The sequence below is a fragment of the Hemicordylus capensis genome, chromosome 1, assembly GCF_027244095.1.
Source record: "Hemicordylus capensis ecotype Gifberg chromosome 1, rHemCap1.1.pri, whole genome shotgun sequence".
NCBI lineage: Eukaryota > Metazoa > Chordata > Lepidosauria > Squamata > Cordylidae > Hemicordylus > Hemicordylus capensis.
Window position 1 is genome coordinate 179,556,783 of NC_069657.1, and position 19,742 is coordinate 179,576,524.

Here is a 19,742-nt window from a genome sequence, read left to right on the forward strand (position 1 = left end):
CGTTCCGAACGCTTCTACGCATGCTTACTCGAAAGTAAATCTCATCAAGCTCAATGCTGCTCGCAGCCGAGTAAGTGTGCCTACATACTGCAACTTTATGTGAGCCAAGCAAAGCCTGCAATCCTATGTACAGTTACTCGGGAGCAACCTCATACAGTTTAGTGGGACTTATGTCCGAGTAAATCCATGTAGGCTCGGACTGCACGCACGCCACACTCGGGTTGCATTCCTAAGCAGACCTACTCGGGAACAAGCCCCGTTCAACTCAATGGAAATTACTCCAGAGTAACAAGGCACAGGACTGGGCACCAGGACACCTCACGTTCCTCCCCACCGATTCCATTGTGCTTCGCGTTCCTCAACGCCAGGGAAAATGCCGAGAGACTCAGAAAGCCACGGCCCAACCCCGCCCAGCTGAGGGCGGAGGCGATGAGAGGCGGGAACGGAACCTCGTCTGTTCGGGCCGAGCCTCTTTTCCTCTTGCTTCGAGTGGCTACCAAGAGCTGTCAATCAAGGCAGGGCGACAGCACGACACCGACACACATACACACACACAAACATATACTTAGTCTCTCTCCCACTCTGGCGCGTGCACGCCCACGAAAGCGCGCGCGCACGTTAGCAGCTGTTAGGACTGGTCGAGCTGAGAAACGAAGGGAGCGCGCGAGTGAGCGCGCGCGCAAGGGAGTTGGTGGGGGGAGGGAGTTTAAAGGAGAAGGGGGGAGGAAAAAAAAGGAAAAAGCGAGGTGGAGAGGAAACAAAACAATCGCCCGGGCGCCGCCATCTTGGGTCCGTTCTCCACACCACGCAAGTGAATGGGTAGCTATGAAATTACCACAGGGGCGCAGCAAGGTAGGGAGGGCTATTCCGCGCCGCCAGCCGGGCCTGAGGGACGATAGAGCCGGGGTTTCCCCCCTCCCTTGCTTCCTCCGACGCCGCCCTGAGGAGAAAACTCGGCTCGGCCCTTGCTCCTCGGCAGCTCCTCAACTTCATTATCGAGGACATAAAGTTGGGCTCAGCCGGGTTTCCGTCGTCTCCGCCGGCGGCGGCCAGGAAACCGGAGGGTTGGACCTGGGAGTAGCAGGGTCTTCGCAGCCTGGGAAGAAGCGCTAGAGGAGGGCGAAGAGGGACTTCTCGTCCGTCCGCCCTCCCTCTCTCTGTCTCTCTGCGCAGAGGGCTCGCTTGGTCTACGCTGTGTGGGAGGCACAAGGGGGAGAAAAAAGGCGAGCAAGGATTGACCAGGCTCCGTGCCCTCGCCCGCCCCACTTTCGTCTCCTCGCTACGGGTGTGATTCTGTCTCGGAAGGAAGGGGGGAGGAGAGGAGGAGGAGGGAGGCGAAGCACCACAGAAGCCGAGTTGGATCGCGTACGAACGGTCCTGCACTCCTGCTTCTACCACTACAGCCACCGAGGGGGACACACCGTGGGAAACCAACGGTGAGCCCAGGAAGAGCTGGGGCGCGGGGGGGAGCGAGGTGTAGGTGGAAGCATCCAGCTTGAAGAGCCGCCCTGCTGCAAGACAAGGAGGGGAAACAAATCCCACCTACCCACCCGCCTGGGCTCTCCAGAAGACCGACTTGCCCACATCTGATCACCATGGTTATTATAAAGCATCGTTTCGCCTACTTCGCCAGTTTTTGAGACCGCGCGCACCGCTGCCACTACTTCAGGAAAGATTTCTCACAAGCCCCTCAAGCCGTTATTCTTATTTTTAGAACGGCGAAAATATCTTTTTCTATACCAGCTGGACACAGCGTTATTTTCCTGTTCTCTCCATTGCTTTGTGTGGTTTAAAAACCAAATATAAGAGTATTTAAAGCTAGCTTTGGAGCGGGTGTGTGTGTCATACGGGTTGGAAGAGGGTTTTTTTTAAAGATTTGAAAACATTTTTCCTTGAAGGCAAAGCAAATATCTGAAATATAGTTTGCATCTTGAGGTGGCCAAATCAAAAGATCGCAAAAGGAAGAAAAAGTGGGAAGTTAGAAGGAAATATGCATCTCATTGATTAGATAAGGAAGGACCAGAAAGTAACCTCATTTGTGGTACTGTGGAGGACTAATAAACCCTTCATTTCTTCCCTCTCCTTTCCCTGTTGGTTGCTTTCAACATTTAGAAACGTCAGTGTTTTAAGAAATTCACGATTTTTAAAACACACAAAAATGGATTAATTCACTATTCTTCTTTCCACTGAAGGCATGCTTGTGTTGACACTTGAAACTAAGATGGAACTATTTCTCACCCAGACACTACATGCTGTAAAACAGGCGTGAAGACGAAAGTATTGTTTACTAATCTCTGTGAGTCTTGCCTGATTGCAACACCCATGGGAATATCTTACAGATTTCAAAGTGAAGAAAAAATGAACTATGCTCTGCAACAATTATTTGCCTAACACTTAACCATTTTGCTGTTGACCTTTTAAACTGGGTACTTAATGTGTTTTTATGAATAGAATTTTGCCACTGTTTGTACAGAAGCCAAATGATGTGTGTTCCCAAATATATGCATTTTTTTACTGGAGGATCTATTAAGGAAGAGCTGGATAAATTGACATTATAGAAATCCAGTTTTACTCTTTTATGAACACAATAATTTCCAAATAGGTTACTATATACATTAAAGCAAAAGGGGGAATCTTAATATTTGGACAAGTCAAGAAACTGGATATATAGAACTTGTTCATATCTGTTCTAATTATTTGGAAAATGGGAGCTGCTACGAAGTTGGTGTTCGCTGTTTTTCTTATCTCTTGCTCTTCAGGTAAGTATAAGGTTTCCTTCTCCAGTTTGTGTTCTAATATCTTTAAAATTGCATTGCAACACAACTTGTAAGATTAAAACTGCAAGTGCCAGTTTATTTTCTGTAGAATGAGTACTTGTTACTTCATTTTTAAAAAAAAATACTACTACTTAGACTGCTTTATAGAGGTTCTGCACAAATACAAGTGTTGAAGCTAGTAAAACAAGGTGTTATGGAGATATAGCAAAGTGTTCACGTTTAAAGAAATTTTCCAGGAAGGTAGTTGCAATGCAGTTTTGTGTGTTCATGTCTTGGGGAACCCAGTGCTATTTCTTTGAGATTATGGAAGGTGATTGCATACTTTTACTATATCAAAGTAATGTGTTGAATAGTTTTAGGTGAAGGATATGTGTTTTAAAACTCTGTTTTCATGTGCATGTTCAAGTTCTTATCCACCTAACAAAGTGTGTACCTATATTAAAATGTTGAACTTATTTCTGAAACAGAAATAAGTTGATCAGGTTCTGGTTGTAGGGAAAAGCTTTGCTGTGCAGCAACCAGTGGTTGGAGGAACTGTTTCATGCAGTTCAAAGTATGTGAAACCCTGTAGTTCTCACAGACGGTACTGTGACAAGCTAGTAATGGCTAGAATGAGTACTCTAGTTTTATCTAGTAAAAATAAATATGAGTTGTTACTGTACTTAAATACAGTACTAATTATAAAGTGAAATAGTTTTAATAACTAAATTGACAGCTAGATAGATCTGATTATGATTTCACTTTGATTTCCATCATTAGATAGTTCCTGCTCTCCAGCAGTTGTGTAATCTGTATAAGATTTTGCTGAATGGTACACTTTCTTGTGGTTATTAAATGGATACAGTCTAGTCTTGTGTCTGTAATGTTATTGATCTGTTCCGTGTGGGCTGGCTGTACTGTGAAATGGCGATCACTACTAGAGGCTTGACAGAATTCATGTCTGTTCAAAGAGGAAAATGGCTAAACAAATAACAGTTTAGTATAATAGTTCAATTGAATAAAATGTTAGGATAAAATATCAATAAATGGTGCATTGTTAGGCAAACCCAGTTGTAACTCTTTGCACTATTAAAATCTTGCTTAGAATATTATCTACTAAACATCTTGCATTAAATGGATTGCATTAAATGAGCAAATGGAAGGAAGCTCATCATACTTATTTGTTCCTATTTGCATGTTCCAATTGTAATTGAGTCTGGTTCTCCATCCTCCCCGATTACTTCTACCAATGGTTGTAGCACCATACCAGTGACTAAAGGGGCAGAATAGTCTTTTAAAGAGCCTCTGACTTTCAGGTTGATCCTAAACATGTTTACTTGAAAACTGGTCACACACTTAAGTTGCAATAAGGCTTACTTCTTGGTTATGCTTAGGATTGCAGTCTTTGTCTGGATTAAAGATTTCGTTGAGGACTTCTGACTTGAAAACAAAGACTATTTGCTGTGCTGATTTCTCTTAGCTCATGTGTTTGACTGTAATACATAGAGATTACCATATGGAAAACTGTGATTGTAAGATTTCTAAAAGGCATGCAGGAGAGGAGGATAAACTATAGGAATATGCAAAAAAAGCACATTATTATTCAAAAGCACTTTTATAGTAAGTGCTGCTGTACAGATGAAGTTCTTTTGTATTTGCACTATATTTATGCACAAATAGAAGATAAACTTAAGACTGACCATGTAAGAAGAAAGTAGACTTGCAAAGGAATAGATATTGCTGTCATTTTGATTTGGTTATGAAGTTAGGAATGACTGCACATTCATAATCTAATGTTCATCTACAAAGTTGAGAATGCTAAATTGTTTCAATAATCTCTGGTTCAGAACTCTCTTTTCCTTCCCCAAATATATTGACCAATGTAGGCCAAAACATTTAGCCCTTTTTTGCTGGGTTTTCAGTTCATATTGCAAACATGGAACCCTCCAGGGAAAGAGGTCAGTATTGGAAAAACAAGTTTTCAAATGCCATTTAGATAATCTTGGGATATTTTTGCATCATTACTTCCCATCTTCTTTATTTGTTCATACACTACTTTCTTCCCTCCCTGTTGGATAGCACTTTGCTGAAGAAAGTCACTCCCCTTTTAATGTAAGTATGTTGAGTCTTCTTTTTCACATTGCTCCACCATCTCTAAGGTTACAATTGTAAGCATGCTTATCAGGAAATTGGCCTCATAGAACACAATGAGCCCTTTCTCACAATCATGTGAGAGGACTTGAGGGAAGGCGGCATCCTCACATGAACTCACCTTCCCCACAGATGATCTGGGTGGGGGATCTGGGTGTGTGGATTGCATGCCCAGATGTTCTGCAGCTGCCATGGGCAGCACGGAGGTTGGGACACATTGGCCCCTGGAAATCCCACAGTGTACCGCATAATGCATTGTGGGGATCTCCCCAGCGATGGGCAGGCACCAATCAGTGTTTCAACAATGGCTGAAAACAGCTGGTGCTGACACAAAGGTAAATCTAGTTAAGGATGCGCTCGCTCCCTTAACCTTGTTTAAGAGCCCAGCTTCTTAGTCAGTTTTGCTGCTGAGGTGCCACAGGCATGTAAGCCCGGGCTTAGCTGCCCTAGCCCGGTCTTGGATGCTTGTAAGAACAGCCTCAGTGACTTGCTTTCAGGTAAACATGGTTTGCATCAGGATGTAAAAAAGGTGAGCCTAAGATGTTCATACTATATGGCAAAGTGCCATCTCTTTATAGATAGCATGTCTCCATTAAAATAGCTAGAAAGCATTAAATGTATATAGAGAACACAATGAATGGCCTGTGTTGTCTTGGAAGAAACAGTTCTCAAATAATTGGTAACATCAATAGATGATACTTTTTGCTTTTAGTCAGTAGTAGGTTTAGGAATTGTGTTCAATGTTGTGTGTTCTCATAGTTAAAATGGTGTGAATAACTGGATTAAAAAAAAGTCTCTTGGAAGAATTTCTTAAGTTACTTAATGTAGATTAGGGTAGTGGTCATTCTTGGAAACACTTCTGTTATATTACTTGACCAGCATGGAATTTGTAGGGAGCAAAAGTTGAAAATTGTTTCCTAGAGTTTCTTTACAAAATCTGTCCTATAAAAGTTTCAGCCTTCCTATCTTGTAGGTAATCCTTTGCTTATTAAATACTTGTGGAGGGCAACTGCTTACACTTCAGCAAAGGGAGTGACAAATTCCTTGGAATGTTTGGCATCTTTTTTGAGTTATGAGCAGCAGAGAAAGAGGGTAGGAATTAACCATATAAAAGTAACCAGTTTCTTCTGTCACACAGTCCATACGCAGCAGAGTTGTCAAAATTTGGTGTACTACACAAGTTTCTCCTCACAACAACCCTGTGAAGTAGGTTAGGCTGAGAGAGACGTGATTGGCTCAGAGTCACCAATTAAGTCATTGTATCGCCTTAATGCACATCTTATAGCTACTTCTATACATTAAAGAATTAAAATAAACAGTTGTTTTTTAATGCACCTGGGGTGCCTGAAATGCACAAAATATTTGATATGTAATTCTCAAATATAGCTAAAACCAAACAGTTGTGGCCCAATACAGTTGTGTATGTTGAATCTATTCTCAGAAACTCTTTGTAATAGTGCTCAAAGCAAATTGGTTTCATGGACAACTCCATGAAAACTGTCAAATTTTTGTAATACTGTATATGCTAATAGACACAATGGTTTTTTTCATGTTAGAATAGAATATTCCTGTACTATAGCGGTAAGGGGAATTAACAACTACTTGGTATGGGGTTGGTTTTAACAGCTTTGGGATTCAATTTGTTTAAATTGCTTTGGTAACTGAAACAATTGTCCCAACTTTGTATGCTGGCTAAATTATTCTAATTCTTAGTACCACAAATTTCCATGGAAACATTTGAGTTTTATTAGTATATGTTCCAGTTAGTGTGTGCCAATCCTAATCTATGTTTAGAAAATTATCATCTGAAAGATGCATCCCTTTTCTAGATTGTTATAAAATTGTGGGACTTCATTTATATCTTGATTTCAGTATTCTATGGTGTATAAAAAATGAAGTTCCTTTCCTGAGGTCGCATGATGGCAATTAGTAAAAGGATTTCTATACTTACTCGCACACATGGTGCACCAGCAAACAGCCACTGGAAAAGATGCCATGCTGGGGTGAATAGAGACCGTTAGTGTCCCCCTGCTGAATAGAAGATAACACCAACTGATAAGGGACTTCTTTGTCCAATTGGTAGTGGATGAATAGTGCCTACATATGGCAGCAACTGTCTTGGAAAAATCTTTCTCTCTTACTAGTCCATAGTTAAAAGTATTCTGGAGAAAAAATTGGATAATGTATAGCATTAGTGCTCAGAGTGTGAGGTGGATCATGCTAGGAAGGCATGATCCACCTAAGGAAGCAAAGTGCCTCTTGTGTCTACTAAGCACATTGCACAAGTGGGCCATTCTTGCCCTGTTTCCATTGGTGGCAAGAATAGGAGGTTTTGTGTTCCAGCTTCTATGCTGACTGACTTCACAAATAATGTATAGGGGGTGCCCTGGTGTTGGCTTTTCTGGAGTGTCTCTCTAGGAAATGGTAATCTAGGTGTGTTGGTTAAACTCTAGGAAAATTTAAATTGTGCCTTTTTCTTGGCTTAGTCATGCACACTGTGACAAAGCTGACACCCTTTATATTGTGACTTTGAGGAAGGCATGCATGCTTCCTAACTGCAAGCTTGAATTTGGACTTTGGCAAACACCATAATGGAAACATCTGTCACTCATGTAGCAGGATTAACTGTTTTCTTTAAATTTTTTGATCCCAAAAACTACTTCTGGTTTTTTTAAGCATATCATTTAGTAACAACCTTTGATTCTCTTGATATTGAATGCTGTCTAAATATCTATTGCAGCCAGCTTCAGTACTGTGTATTTGAAATCGTTTTTCTGACTACTAGTTTTCCTCATTCTGGTGCTAGATTTGCACGGTCCTTGAGCTTGTGAGAATCCGGTTAGCCAGTCATGAAATAGGCTGAAACCTCGTGTGTGTGTGTGTGTGTGTGTGTGTGTGTGTGATTGCACTGCAGTGGTGGGTACTGCTTGACAAATGGCTTCACTTCTGCTTGATGGGTGATGCCAGAAAGTGACATAGGTGATTACTGTACTCTCCGAGCACTCTCCTATAGAATACTAAAAGGTTCCATCTTGTTCCTAGCACTTCTTAGCATCTATATGTAGCTACCGGGATAAATCTTAGTCAGTTTGGAATGCCATGTTGTTGTTTGGCTCATGGCATCCAGCTCTATTTTTATCTTCAATGAATCCAGGAATAGCATTTTATATTTTGAATTAATACCTAAACATAGTTATGGGTGGATGAGGGTTAAGAAATTGAAACTTAATCCAGATGAGGCAAATGTTAAGAGTGGACTAGCCTAGGTTGGGAGGACTACTTGTGTCTGTGCCGAATTGGGGCTGTTAAATGAGTTTAACGGTTTGCAGTTTTAGTAAATGTTTAAATCTATTCCCATTTTTCTGTCTTCCCACTTATTGGCTACAGAGTCTCGTGGTTAGTTTCCAATATAATTTAAAATATGTATACCTTGCCCCTTGAGTACATTACTGCTCGGAGTGGTTCACAGCTTTAATAAAATAGATACAATCTAAAGTAAAACATGAATAAACTTGAATGTTAAAAGACCATGTTGGCTAATTCTGCCAAAAGTGACACAATTTCTGTAGCAATTGAATGGAATTATGGAAACCAGTGTTCAACACACTTTTAATGTGTACAATAGAAGGGCATTTAATGTAGACATTAGGTATAATATGGAGATATGAACTGAAACTTCTTTTGGCAGCTGGAGGTTAAAAATCCCCCCCCCGGAGGTTTTGCTGTTTTATCAGAACTGACTATGTTAGCAGTTTAAAATATTTAACTTTTGAAATATTATTGTTTCAGTTTACATTCCTATTGTAAATAAGGTGTGCCTTTAAGTCCTTTTTGAGCACTGTAGGGAGGGCAAATTTTGTGTCTGGGCTGGAAGTGTGTACTAAAGCATCGGGTGGTCTGGCCATGAGCCACCACAAAAAGAGAACTGCAGGTGGATCTCTCTAGATGGTCTTAACAAGTGGTGGGAATTATAGAAGAAGACACCTTAAATAAGCTGGGCCTAAGCTGTTTAGGGCTTTATAGGAAATTATCAGAATTTTGTATTTTGCCTGGAATCTTATTGGCATGGTTTCAAAACGAGTGGCATGGTCTGTCTTGGTTATCTCAAAGACCGGCCAGGTTGGTGAATATTGTACTAATGGAAGCTTCTAGACTATATACAAAGGCAGCCCTACATAGAATGCATTATAGTAATAAAGTCTGGAGGTTACCAACGCAAGCACCACAGTTTTAAGGCTGTTCTCTTTCAGAAATTGACGCAGCTGGCATATGGGCTGAAGTCCTGGTCACGACCTCAGTCTGAGGTACCAGAGAGAGGTTTGGATCCAGGAGTACTCCCAAGCTGCATACCTGTTTGTTCTGTGGGACTGTAACTCCATTCTGAACAAATAGATTTATTGCATCTCCTGAGTTATGGCTTTCTATCTTGTTTGGATTCAGTTTGAATTTATTGCCATCCAACAATTACAATTTTTAGGCAGGCATTTTGGGAAGTTATGGCACCTCCTGATGAAGATATAATGGAGAAATAGATGTTAATGTTATCAGCATATTGATAACACCCTACACATTATTCTCTCTCAATGATTTAATCTAGATATTAAAAAGCATTGGAGACAGAATGGAACATTGAGGGACTCCATACAGTAGTTTCTGTTTTTAGTAGCAACAGTGCCCAAGTGACATCTGAAGTGTTTCTGAGAGATAGGAAAACAGTGCCTTCAGTTCCCAGACCCTTCAGATGATTCAGAAAGATACTATGGTCAATGGTATCAAAAGCTGTGAAAAATTCTAGAAGGACCAACAGACTCCCTCTATCAATTCCTAGATAAAGATCATCATATCAACCAAGGCAGTTTCCACCCTATATTCCATCTGGAAGCCAGTTTGAAATGAATCCAGATAATCTGGAGTTGGGAAGCCACCACCCTCTGTCAACTTGCCCAGCCATGGGAGGTTAGACACCAGCCTATAACTGCTCATCTCTGAGGGATTTAATAATTGCCTCCTCTAAACACAGAGGCATTCTGCCTTCCTTCATTGAGGCATTTTTGATGTCCTCCAAGTTACCTCAGGTAACCTCCCTGTTGATTTATATAGGTCATGTCAAGAGCTTGTGAATTCTTGTGTGCAAAAAAGAATTATTTGGTGCACAAATTGCCACAACATAGGCCTTCAGATGGGCTGTGTGTTGTGCCTTATCAAATTCAAGTAGTCTTTCTCCACTTGTGTTTTAGTTGTCCCTTTTGCTACTTCAGCTTTCACAGCTCATTCACATAGCATGGGGCTGTTTGAAGCAAAGAGGGCTCTTAGGAGTAGTTATGTCTACAGCTCTAGTGAGTGTTTTTTCTCCCTCGAATTAGGAGGTCACAGCTCACAAAGGGTTAACTTCCACTCCTTGCTCCCGATAGACAGGAAATCTCAGGTGTTTTTCAAGTAGCTGAAGTCTGTCCCCCTTCTCCCAGCATGCTCAGGTGTGATTCCCCAGTTCCTTCCTGTCTTCGCTCCTGGTCAGACATACACCTGGGCTCCTGCCCAAATTCTAATCTGCATTCATCTTTCTACTGGTGAGACTTTCCCCTTTCTACAACTGGGCATGGGCAGCTAGCAACCTGGGGACACCTTAGCAGGTTCCCACAGAAAGCATGGGGGCGGTGGTGGTCAAAAGAAGGCCCTTAAACAGTGCCGCCGCAATTCCCCTGCCCCCCCAAAGAAAAGAAACCCCCCAAGAAAGGGGGGGAGAAACAAGGGACCCTAACTGCTTTTTTCAGTCCTCAAACTGAGAGTCTCGATTGCTCCTTAGAACTCCTCTGAGCGTCAGTGTGAGGTGAGGTCTCCTCCTGCCTGCTACTGCAGCTACAGCCTCACTTCCCTCCTGCACAGGACTAATTGGCTCAAGTCTAAATGGCTCAAGCCTAAAATCGTCCTCGCTGCTATTCCGCTGCAGCAGCCACTTAATGAAAGGGTTTTTTCCCTACCTCCCAAGTTTACACTCAGGGGAAAGAGGGCTGGTTTTCTCCCTGTCCTTTCCAACAGGCAGCAGCCCCTGGTGGGGCCCCTTATCTTGATCCCTGCCTCAAACCCTGTGGCTATGCTAGTCTTCTAGGTCTCAGGTTAACCTTTGACCATGACTCAGTGCTAAGCATCTAGCAGCCCCCCTCCTATTAAAGAGGAGGAAGTACTGCACCTATCTTTGTTGCTTAGCTTACTATGCTAATTCTCAGGAGGCAACCAATAGGATTTAAAACCCTAACCCAACTTTAAAATGTTTGAAGATGTCTTGGAAACCTATTGGATCCAATAACCTTCTCAAGTGGACTGTCTTAATGGGGTTTTCACCACTGTAGAAGTAGATCGCAGTAGGGATGTGCATGAACATCCATGCAAAGGTTTGGTGCTGAACTAGTTTGGCACTCTGAGGTGGTGTGGGGGCAGTGGTGAGTGGCAGCTTCTAAAAAGGGAGTACAGCAGGTCTTTACTTGACCACAGCCACTCCTGCTGCTGTGGCACTCCCCCCAAAAGCCCGTGTGCGGTGTTGGGTGGAGCGCCACCATAGCAAGAAGCTGAGTTCCTCCCTGATTGGAGCAAAAACCCAAATAGAGCTTGTGTCCAACAACATGCATTGGTCCTGAAATCTCTTGGAATAGGCCCATAGTTCTTGAGCTGCACAAGACTAGTCAGCCCCAAAGTGGATATTGGCATTCCCTACCACCATCAGCCTGGGTGATTCCATTAGCTTGGCTAGTTTAGGGACTCTTTTGGGCAGTGGTGTGCTCATCACAACAGAAGCTCCAATGTATTCCTAGTCCCCAGGCCTAAGTAAATGCACTCATGTAGGCCAGTTCTGTCATCAGTATCCTGGTAAGGGAGACTGCAGCTGTGCTCTGTCATCTGCCCCACTACAGAGTACTCTTTCAGGAGAGGTTGAGCCCAAAGAGGGTCCTATAATAGTAGTGGTAGTAGTAGGCCTACTACTACCACTAGACAACAGCCGCTGGAAGGTTGCTGTCCTAGGTCTGGATATGACAAGTTGCTCTCCTCCTGCTAAATATAAGAGACTCACATTAAAATATATTTTTGCTTAGTTAGTCCTGACCTTTCCAAGCAAGGTCTCCATTATACAAGCCAGGTTGTTTCCCTCATCCGTCAAGTTGTAGATGACTTCTGTTTTATTTTGAACTAGCCTGTCATTACAAAAGAGCAAGATCAGGTTCTTTGAATAACTGGCACTGTTCCTCAAGGCCAAAGAGCTGACAGAGCAGCTGGAGCTATTGGGTTACTGACTGACTTACCCCTGTAATGACCTGCTGACCTGTTACAGGCCTACTCCATAGTGGTGAAGAATCATACCTTTACTACCATTTTCATCTACACAATACTATCCAGCAGAACTCTTCTGAGTGGTGAGGAGCTTTTTCGGTACCACTTTTAAGGTGAATTAGTAGTAGTGCCCACTATGACCAGCTTGGAAAACAGTTTGCAGTTGAGATGGCTCACATATACTCCAACTAGGATTCTTCACATACAGAATTGGTATTGGATATATATCTGACTTCCTCTTGAATGTTTATTTTTATAATACTTAGATTGTGCAGTCTGAGAATGTAGATGGGATCCTTGGAGAAATTGTGTCTGTTGTGCATGCTTCACCCTTGCCTCTTCTGACTCTGTAGAGCAAGTTTAACTGATTGTGTCATAAAGGCTATTAATGGCTTCATTGGTGGATGGCAGGATCCCACCAACATTAAATAAGGACTCTTTTTTTTAAAGAGTCAGTTACTAGCAGGGTGGATTTGATTTAAATCAAACTGATTTAAATCACGATTTAAATCACTAGCAGGGTGGATAAAAATAAAAAAAATCCGATTTAAATCAAAAATCCGATTTAAATAAAAAAATCTGATTTTTAAAATTTAAATCAGATTTTTTTTATTTAAATCGGATTTTTTTTTATTTTTATCCACCCTGCTAGTGATTTAAATCATGATTTAAATCAGTTTGATTTAAATCAAATCCACCCTGGTTACTAGACCCAGAGCAGTATTCTTCACTGTAAGGCCAGGGGCCACCAGCCCTTATCAGCCTAAGTGCAGTTCCCTGGCTAATTGTTGTTGTGTTTTGTTTGTAATGGTTTTTAAATGAGTCTTATATGATAATATTTTAAATGGCTTAATTTTGATTGTGAACTGTCCTCACTCATTTTTGGATGGGAGGTATATAAATTAACTAGTTAAATATTAGACCTGTATGAAGTTTTGGCTGAAGAATATGAATATACAGTTCCCCTGGCACCATGCTGAGGAGACCATTCCCATCATACAGTGCTATGCTTTGCCTATTGCTCCTTTAAGGGAAACGGGGTCCTCTTGAGCCTTGCACCATTTTGGAAGGTCTAATCCTTCTCAGCACTTGAGGGCTTTGTCTGTCTTAAAGGGCCCTCCCAGTACTGAGAAAAAATGCACTACTTGTGAAGTGGGACATGTGCACAGTGGGACATGGCTCTCACATGGAAGGATTTGCAAAAGTGGCCCTCACTTGAAAAATAGTGAAGATCACTGGCCTAAAGGATTGTGAACTATCGACCATTTTTGAATATTGCATATTTGGGGAAGATACTTGAACATGTATTGGTCCAGTTCCAAGCCTTCCCACAACTGATCTCCCTGAATGAGATTTGGAACTGAAACATCCATTATCACCATAGTAGATGATTTGCATTGGGAATTGACTAGTGGGGATGTTGAAGTTCTACGGATTGTCCTGGATTTCTCCATGACACTCGATACCATTGATGGAAAAACTTGGGTAACTCTGGTCATTCCTGGAAGATCAGGTTCAGACAGCAGTAGTGAGAGACTGCTGCTGTAACACATGACCTCTAACTTGTAGGATTCTGCAAGGTTGCATCTTGTGTTGTATCTACTTGATATGCTTGATGGAATTGCCTGAGCATTTGTGATCACTTAGTTTTGTCATCATTGGAAATGCTGGACATTGGTTACTCTCCAAATGGTGAAGGTTGTTAACCAATCTGAGCGTTGTGATGGATTGGATGTACATGAACACACTGAAGTTTAACCTAGATAAGAGGGAAGTACTGCTGGTTGTATTGGTCTGTTTTCAAATGTTCACTCTGTTTTGGAATGGCACTTCTCTTTATCAGGTTCACAGCTTAGTAATGCTTCTGAATCTGTAGTTGCAGTTGTATGTCCAGGTTTCAGTGCTGACTAGGAGTGGCTTCTTAGCCTTTTTCATGGACTGTGATCTTTCCTTGAAGATGGACCTGGCCTGTGACATTCATACCTTGGTATCATCCAGATTAGTTTACTGTAACAAACTCTACATGGAGCTGCTTTCTTGGAAAACTGGAAATGTTAGTTTGTTGGAAATGCAGCCACCAGAATATTAACGGGGGTGAGATGTACAGAGCATATTACTCCAGTATTAGTTTGTTTCTGTTGGGTAACAGTTTGTTTCCGGACCCAATATTTCCATCCAACTTGCATGTAATGGAGTCTTGTTTGTAGCTTGGCTATCAGTGGGGAAAACTGTAGCTTTAGCTTCAGGCTGGATACTAACAAAATCCAATTTAAAGTTTGGGTTTGTGTTTTTTAAATAAATAGTAAAGTCACTTAAAAACTTGTTTAAATTGTCATTTGAATACAGTTGAAATTTGTTAAAAGTCTGTGCTGAAGCATGCTTAAAACTGAATCCATGGCTCTTTTATCAAACATGTGACTTGGGAACAAGCATGCATATATAAGTAATGGGTTGTCTATTCTGTTGTGCAAATCTTGAATATTTAGACTGTCATTCATATATCATGGAAATTTATTTTTCCTGTCATGGAGAGCAACTGTTCCACCCAGTATTTACAAGGATTCTGTAAAGTTTTGTACACTTAGCAAATGATCATGATTAATGGTGTAGGTCTGTGTAACCAAACAGAAATCCATAAAGTTGTAATTGTTGCCCTAAGCCAGAGCTGCACAACTTCTGACCTCCTGCAGATGGACTACAACTCCCATAATCCCTGTCTGTTGACCACTGTGCCTGGGGATGATGGGAGTAATAGTCAAAAAATGGCTGAAGTTTGTGCAGCCCTGCCCTAAGCGGATATACACTTCATAGTACAAGTGACATATAGTCCACATGACCAGAATTTGGTATTATGCTCCTGAGTAGTAATCAGCTCATCTGTTTTCAAAATACACCATTGGTTATAGCAACTAGTCAGTAAACATGCTTTTTAGGAAATATATGGATCTGGATCGTGATCCGTTGCATTCCAAGGAATGGGGTTCTGCGCCTGTGCTGGGACCTCATGGGTAGATTGACTAGCTCCTTGTAATGCCCACTCTGCCCTGCACGTGCTCTGTGCTTCCGTTGAAATCGGTAGTTGGGGGCGCCATTTTCTGTTTCTATTTGACTGTCAAAGTGCCAACACCTCGTCGTTGTCTCGGCTCCTCGGTTTATCTAGAAACAAACAGAAAAGAAAGAGAAACATTGATTCTTTGGATTTTACTTACTATAGGTCAGTTTTGAGAAAATTATTTGGTTAACGGATTGGATTGGTTAAACAAACTTTATTTTTGCTGCCGCGGGGCAAAAGCCTTGGGGGCGTTGCTTGTCGACATGCAATCTAAAAAAAACTTTTAAGAGATGTGTAGACTGCTGTGCAAAGTTACCATCTAATGACTATCATGACTTGTGTTTGCTGTGTTTGGGAGAACCGCACAACACTGCAGTGTGTAAAATTTGCTGTTCATTTAAAACAATGAAGAACAGAGCACTCCGCCTTCATGAGCACTACACTATGAGAGGCAACCCCACAATAAATCTCCAGCATGAGACGGCTCCATTGGGATTGGAAATAGAAGACTGGGGATGTTGGCAGAAATAAAAGTAAATAAAAGAAGAATAATGGAACCAATTGACCGAATTAAATAACTGAAAAAATGTTTTGAATTTAGCAGGAAGTAATGAAAATACGACTCCCTTCCCACCCTGGAACAAGGGGCAGGGAATAGAGGAGGGAGGAAGAAAGAAAGAGAAACAAGCCTGAATGTGGGCGGAGGAGAGCTTTCTTAATTTAAAAAAAAAAAAATGATGTTCCCTGAGGAGAGACAGGAATGGAACTGAGGGTTGGCACCTCAAGCCTAACTACCGAATATTACCATCTGCTTTTCAAGTTTACTTCCTGAGGCATGATTGGCACACAAGCCATGGTTTAGCCATGGTTCATCTCTACCTTATTTCACTGCCCCATTGTAGTTCAAAAGTTTAGGTAGCCATGTAGAAATGGAAAATATAACGTGAAAAAATAAAGTGTGTGTATGTGTGGGGAATTCTAGCAAAATTTCCACCCAAGATATCAGCTGTATTTGTATTGTTTTAATAAAAGACCTTAGGAATAAATTGCATTATCAAATTTAGTGTTTGAGCAAGCAAAGCTCTGCTTTCTTTATAGACCAAATCTGGTCAGACCTCTTTGCAAACCATAATTTGAACAACATTCAGTTGGTCCCCTAGTTCTAGTGTTATGAGAGAGGGAGAAAAATTCCTCTCTATCAACATGCTCCACACCATGCATGATTTTATAGATGTCTATCATGTCTCCCCTCAGGTGTTGTTGTTATTCCCCTTGATGCTTTTAGCTAAATGTTCCTCAAATTCTCTTAACGCCTCCCTTATTGTCTCCTTGTACTTCTTTTGCCAGAGTTTGTGTTCCTTTCTGTTCTTTTCATTTGGGGAGGCCTTCCATTTCTTCTTCCCCTTTATAACTTCCTTGACTTCACTTGTTAGCCATGCTGGTATCTTCCCGGACTTGGTGGTACCTTTCCTCCTTTTTGTATACATTTTAGCTGGGCTTCTATTATTGTGGTTTTAAATAATCTTCATGCATTCTGAAGTGACTCTCTTGGTTTTCCCTTTCAGCTTTCTCTTTACCATACTCCTCATTTGAGAGAAGTTTCCTCTTCTGAAATTCAAAGTGTCCATGTTAGACTTCCTTGCTGATTCTCTCCTCACATGTATGTTGAATTTGATCATTCTATGGTCACTGTTCCATAAAGGTTCCATGATAGTGACATCTCACACCAGGTCCTGGGCACCACTCAGAATTAAGTACAAGATTGCCTTCTCTCAGGTTAGTTCCAGGACCAACTGTTCTAGGGCACAGTCATTCAGCATGTCTAGAAATCTGGCCTCTTTGTCATTAACTGACTATGAATTTACCTAGTCAGTGTGTGGGTAATTGAAATAATCAATTATTACAGCTCTATCTCTCTTTGGTGCCTCCCTGATTTCCTTCTGCATCTCCTAGTCACTGTCAGCGTTTTGATCAGGAGGGCAATAGCATGTCCCTAGTAGCACATTTCCTTTTAGGCCTCATATTGTCACCCACAGAGTTTCTGTGGAAGGCTTTGGTGGCCTTAGGTTTTCTAGCATATTAGATTCTATCTCTTCTTTATTATACAATGCTACTCTACCCCCAGTTCACCCCTCCCTGACCTGTGTCCCACTGGTTCTCAGTGTTCCACCATTTTTCCGTTATGCACACAATATCCATATTTTCATTGGCAACCAAGCCAATTCTCGCATTTACAATCTCACACCATAAGGGATGGCATTTGCTGGACTGTATGCTGCCCAGCTCCTGTCGGCTATCCCCCAGGTGTCATTTAAAAAGCTGTACTGCTACCTTTTTTATTTTAAGTAGTCTGGTTCTGTCTTGTAGGGGTGTGTCCAAACCGGTCCGGAGGCCATTCTAAAGAATTGCCAAACTGCCAGACGGGTTCGGACCTGGCTGGTCCGGGTCCGGGTGGGGGGTATTTCTTTAAGGGCGGGAGGGCTTGCTTACCCCTCCCGCCTCTTTGTCCCCTCGAGCGCCCGTATTCCACAGAGTAACGGGCGCTGGAAACCAGCCCCGCCCCCCGCCGTGAGCAGATTAAGCCCAAAACTAACACTGCCGCCGCCGTCGCCCGCCAGCCCTCCCTCCCTCCCAGCCGCCCGCCCACCCGCCCGAGTCCTCACCCATGCTGCTGGCAACAAAGAGAGGAGCTACCGAACAGAGCTCCTCTCTCTTCCAAGTCCTGTAGGCTACTGAGGCTTTGCGCGCGCGCATGCGCACGCCACAAAGGACTTGATCGCCGGAGGCCCGGTCTACCCGCCGGGAAAAGGCCGGGTAGACCGGGCCTCGGATCACCGGAGGCCCGGTCTACCCAGCCTGCGGTGATCCGAGGCCCGGTCTACCCGGCCTCGGATCACCGCAGGCCGGGTAGACCGGGCCTCCGGCGATCAAGTCCTTTGTGGCGTGCGCATGCGCGCGCGCAAAGCCTCAGTAGCCTACAGGACTTGGAAGAGAGAGGAGCTCTGTTCGGTAGCTCCTCTCTTTGTTGCCAGCAGCATGGGTGAGGACTCGGGCGGGCGGGCGGCTGGGAGGGAGGGAGGGCTGGCGGGCGACGGCGGCGGCAGTGTTAGTTTTGGGCTTAATCTGCTCGCGGCGGGGGGGGCGGCGGTGGGGGCGGCTGGTTTCCAGCGCCCCGTTACTCTGTGAAATACGGGCGCTGGAGGGGACAAAGAGGCGGGAGGGGTAAGTAAGCCCTCCCTGCCCTAAAAGGAAGGCCCCCCCTTTGGTGCCGGTCCGGACTGCTCCGGACCGTGCACATCCCTACCGTCTTGGTTCAAGTAGATCAAAGTGGAACATGACAACTTGGTAGCATATTCTTCTTTACATTGTTTAAGGAAAGTACTGAAAAGGATTCGATTAATTTTTTCATGCCCAAAGTTAAGCATTTATGTTGTAGGTGCTGTCAACTGGGCAAAGTCATTTTGTGTGCATTTACACTTACAGGAAAGTTCAAGAAGTGAGATGTCATAGAATTGTTTAATGTGTTTGCAAAAGGGAAGTAAAAGTCCAGGTCTTTAATGTGTAGGATTTCAACTTCAAGTATTATTTTATAATGAACATGCATAGTAAATTTTGAATCTGAGGACAACCACCTCCTTCTCTTGGGCATATTCGTGAATTATCGATCTGATTATTGAACAATAACAAAGTCAATTTCTTCAGGATTTCTGCTGAGGAAAGAAACCTATTCACTGAGCATATTCTGGTGTAAAAGGTAGTGCATTCACCTAACTTCAGTGTCAGGACTGTTTCTGCAAACTGTGGTATCTGTAGGTAATTGGGAAAGTATGACTTTTTTTCCACACAAAAATGAATTTTTCAAAATACATCATATGCATCTATGGTCACCTGAAAATGTTGATTACAACTTTGAAGCAATCTGGTTTGATTTTTGTTGTATCCATTGATATAAATTAAAATTTAAAAAACAGTGGGTCTTTATAAATATTTGATAAATTTCCACTGTTATATTTTGTTGTTCCTGCCCTATCTCTATGGATAACTGCTCCCAGTATTTTAATACAAATACTAAACAGGATGAGTTGATCAGTGATCAGCTGGAACAAATTTGGAGGAGAGCAACAAAATTTGGTGGGGGATCTGGAAATCAAGTCCTGTGAGGAACAGTTGAAGGAGCTCAGTATGTTTAGCCTGGAGAAGAGAAGACTAAAGGAAGATAGGGCCATCTTCAAGAGTCTGCCACATAGGAGAAGGAGTTAGCTGTTGTGGAATTTCTTAACTGAAAGAACTAGTCAACTGTGGAATAGTTTGCCTGATGGGCTCTCCTTTGCTGGAGGTTTCCAAACAGAAATTGGACAAGCATCTGTCAGGGATGCTGTAGCAGTTTTTTCCTTGGTATGGGGAGGGCATCCTAACGTGATGGGTTATTAAGCTCTGCATGCTCCGAGACAGGACCAGCCAAA

General features: G+C 42.5%; 1 protein-coding gene across 6 annotated transcripts in view; it reads left to right on the forward strand.

Moving 5' to 3' along the window:
* The first annotated feature begins 675 nt into the window (after positions 1-675).
* Positions 676-19,742, forward strand: part of ACVR2A (activin A receptor type 2A) — a 112,902-nt gene continuing 93,835 nt past the window's right edge. Inside the window, exons 1-2 of one of the 6 annotated variants that reach the window (XM_053263719.1) lie at positions 716-819; positions 2,193-2,759. In XM_053263719.1, coding sequence (XP_053119694.1) covers positions 2,705-2,759 — 55 coding nt within the window. In that variant the 5' untranslated portion in view covers positions 716-819; positions 2,193-2,704. Of the gene's footprint in view, positions 2,760-19,742 lie in introns of all 6 variants that reach the window. The other 5 variants (XM_053263712.1, XM_053263727.1, XM_053263745.1 and 2 more) reach the window with 5 other exon arrangements.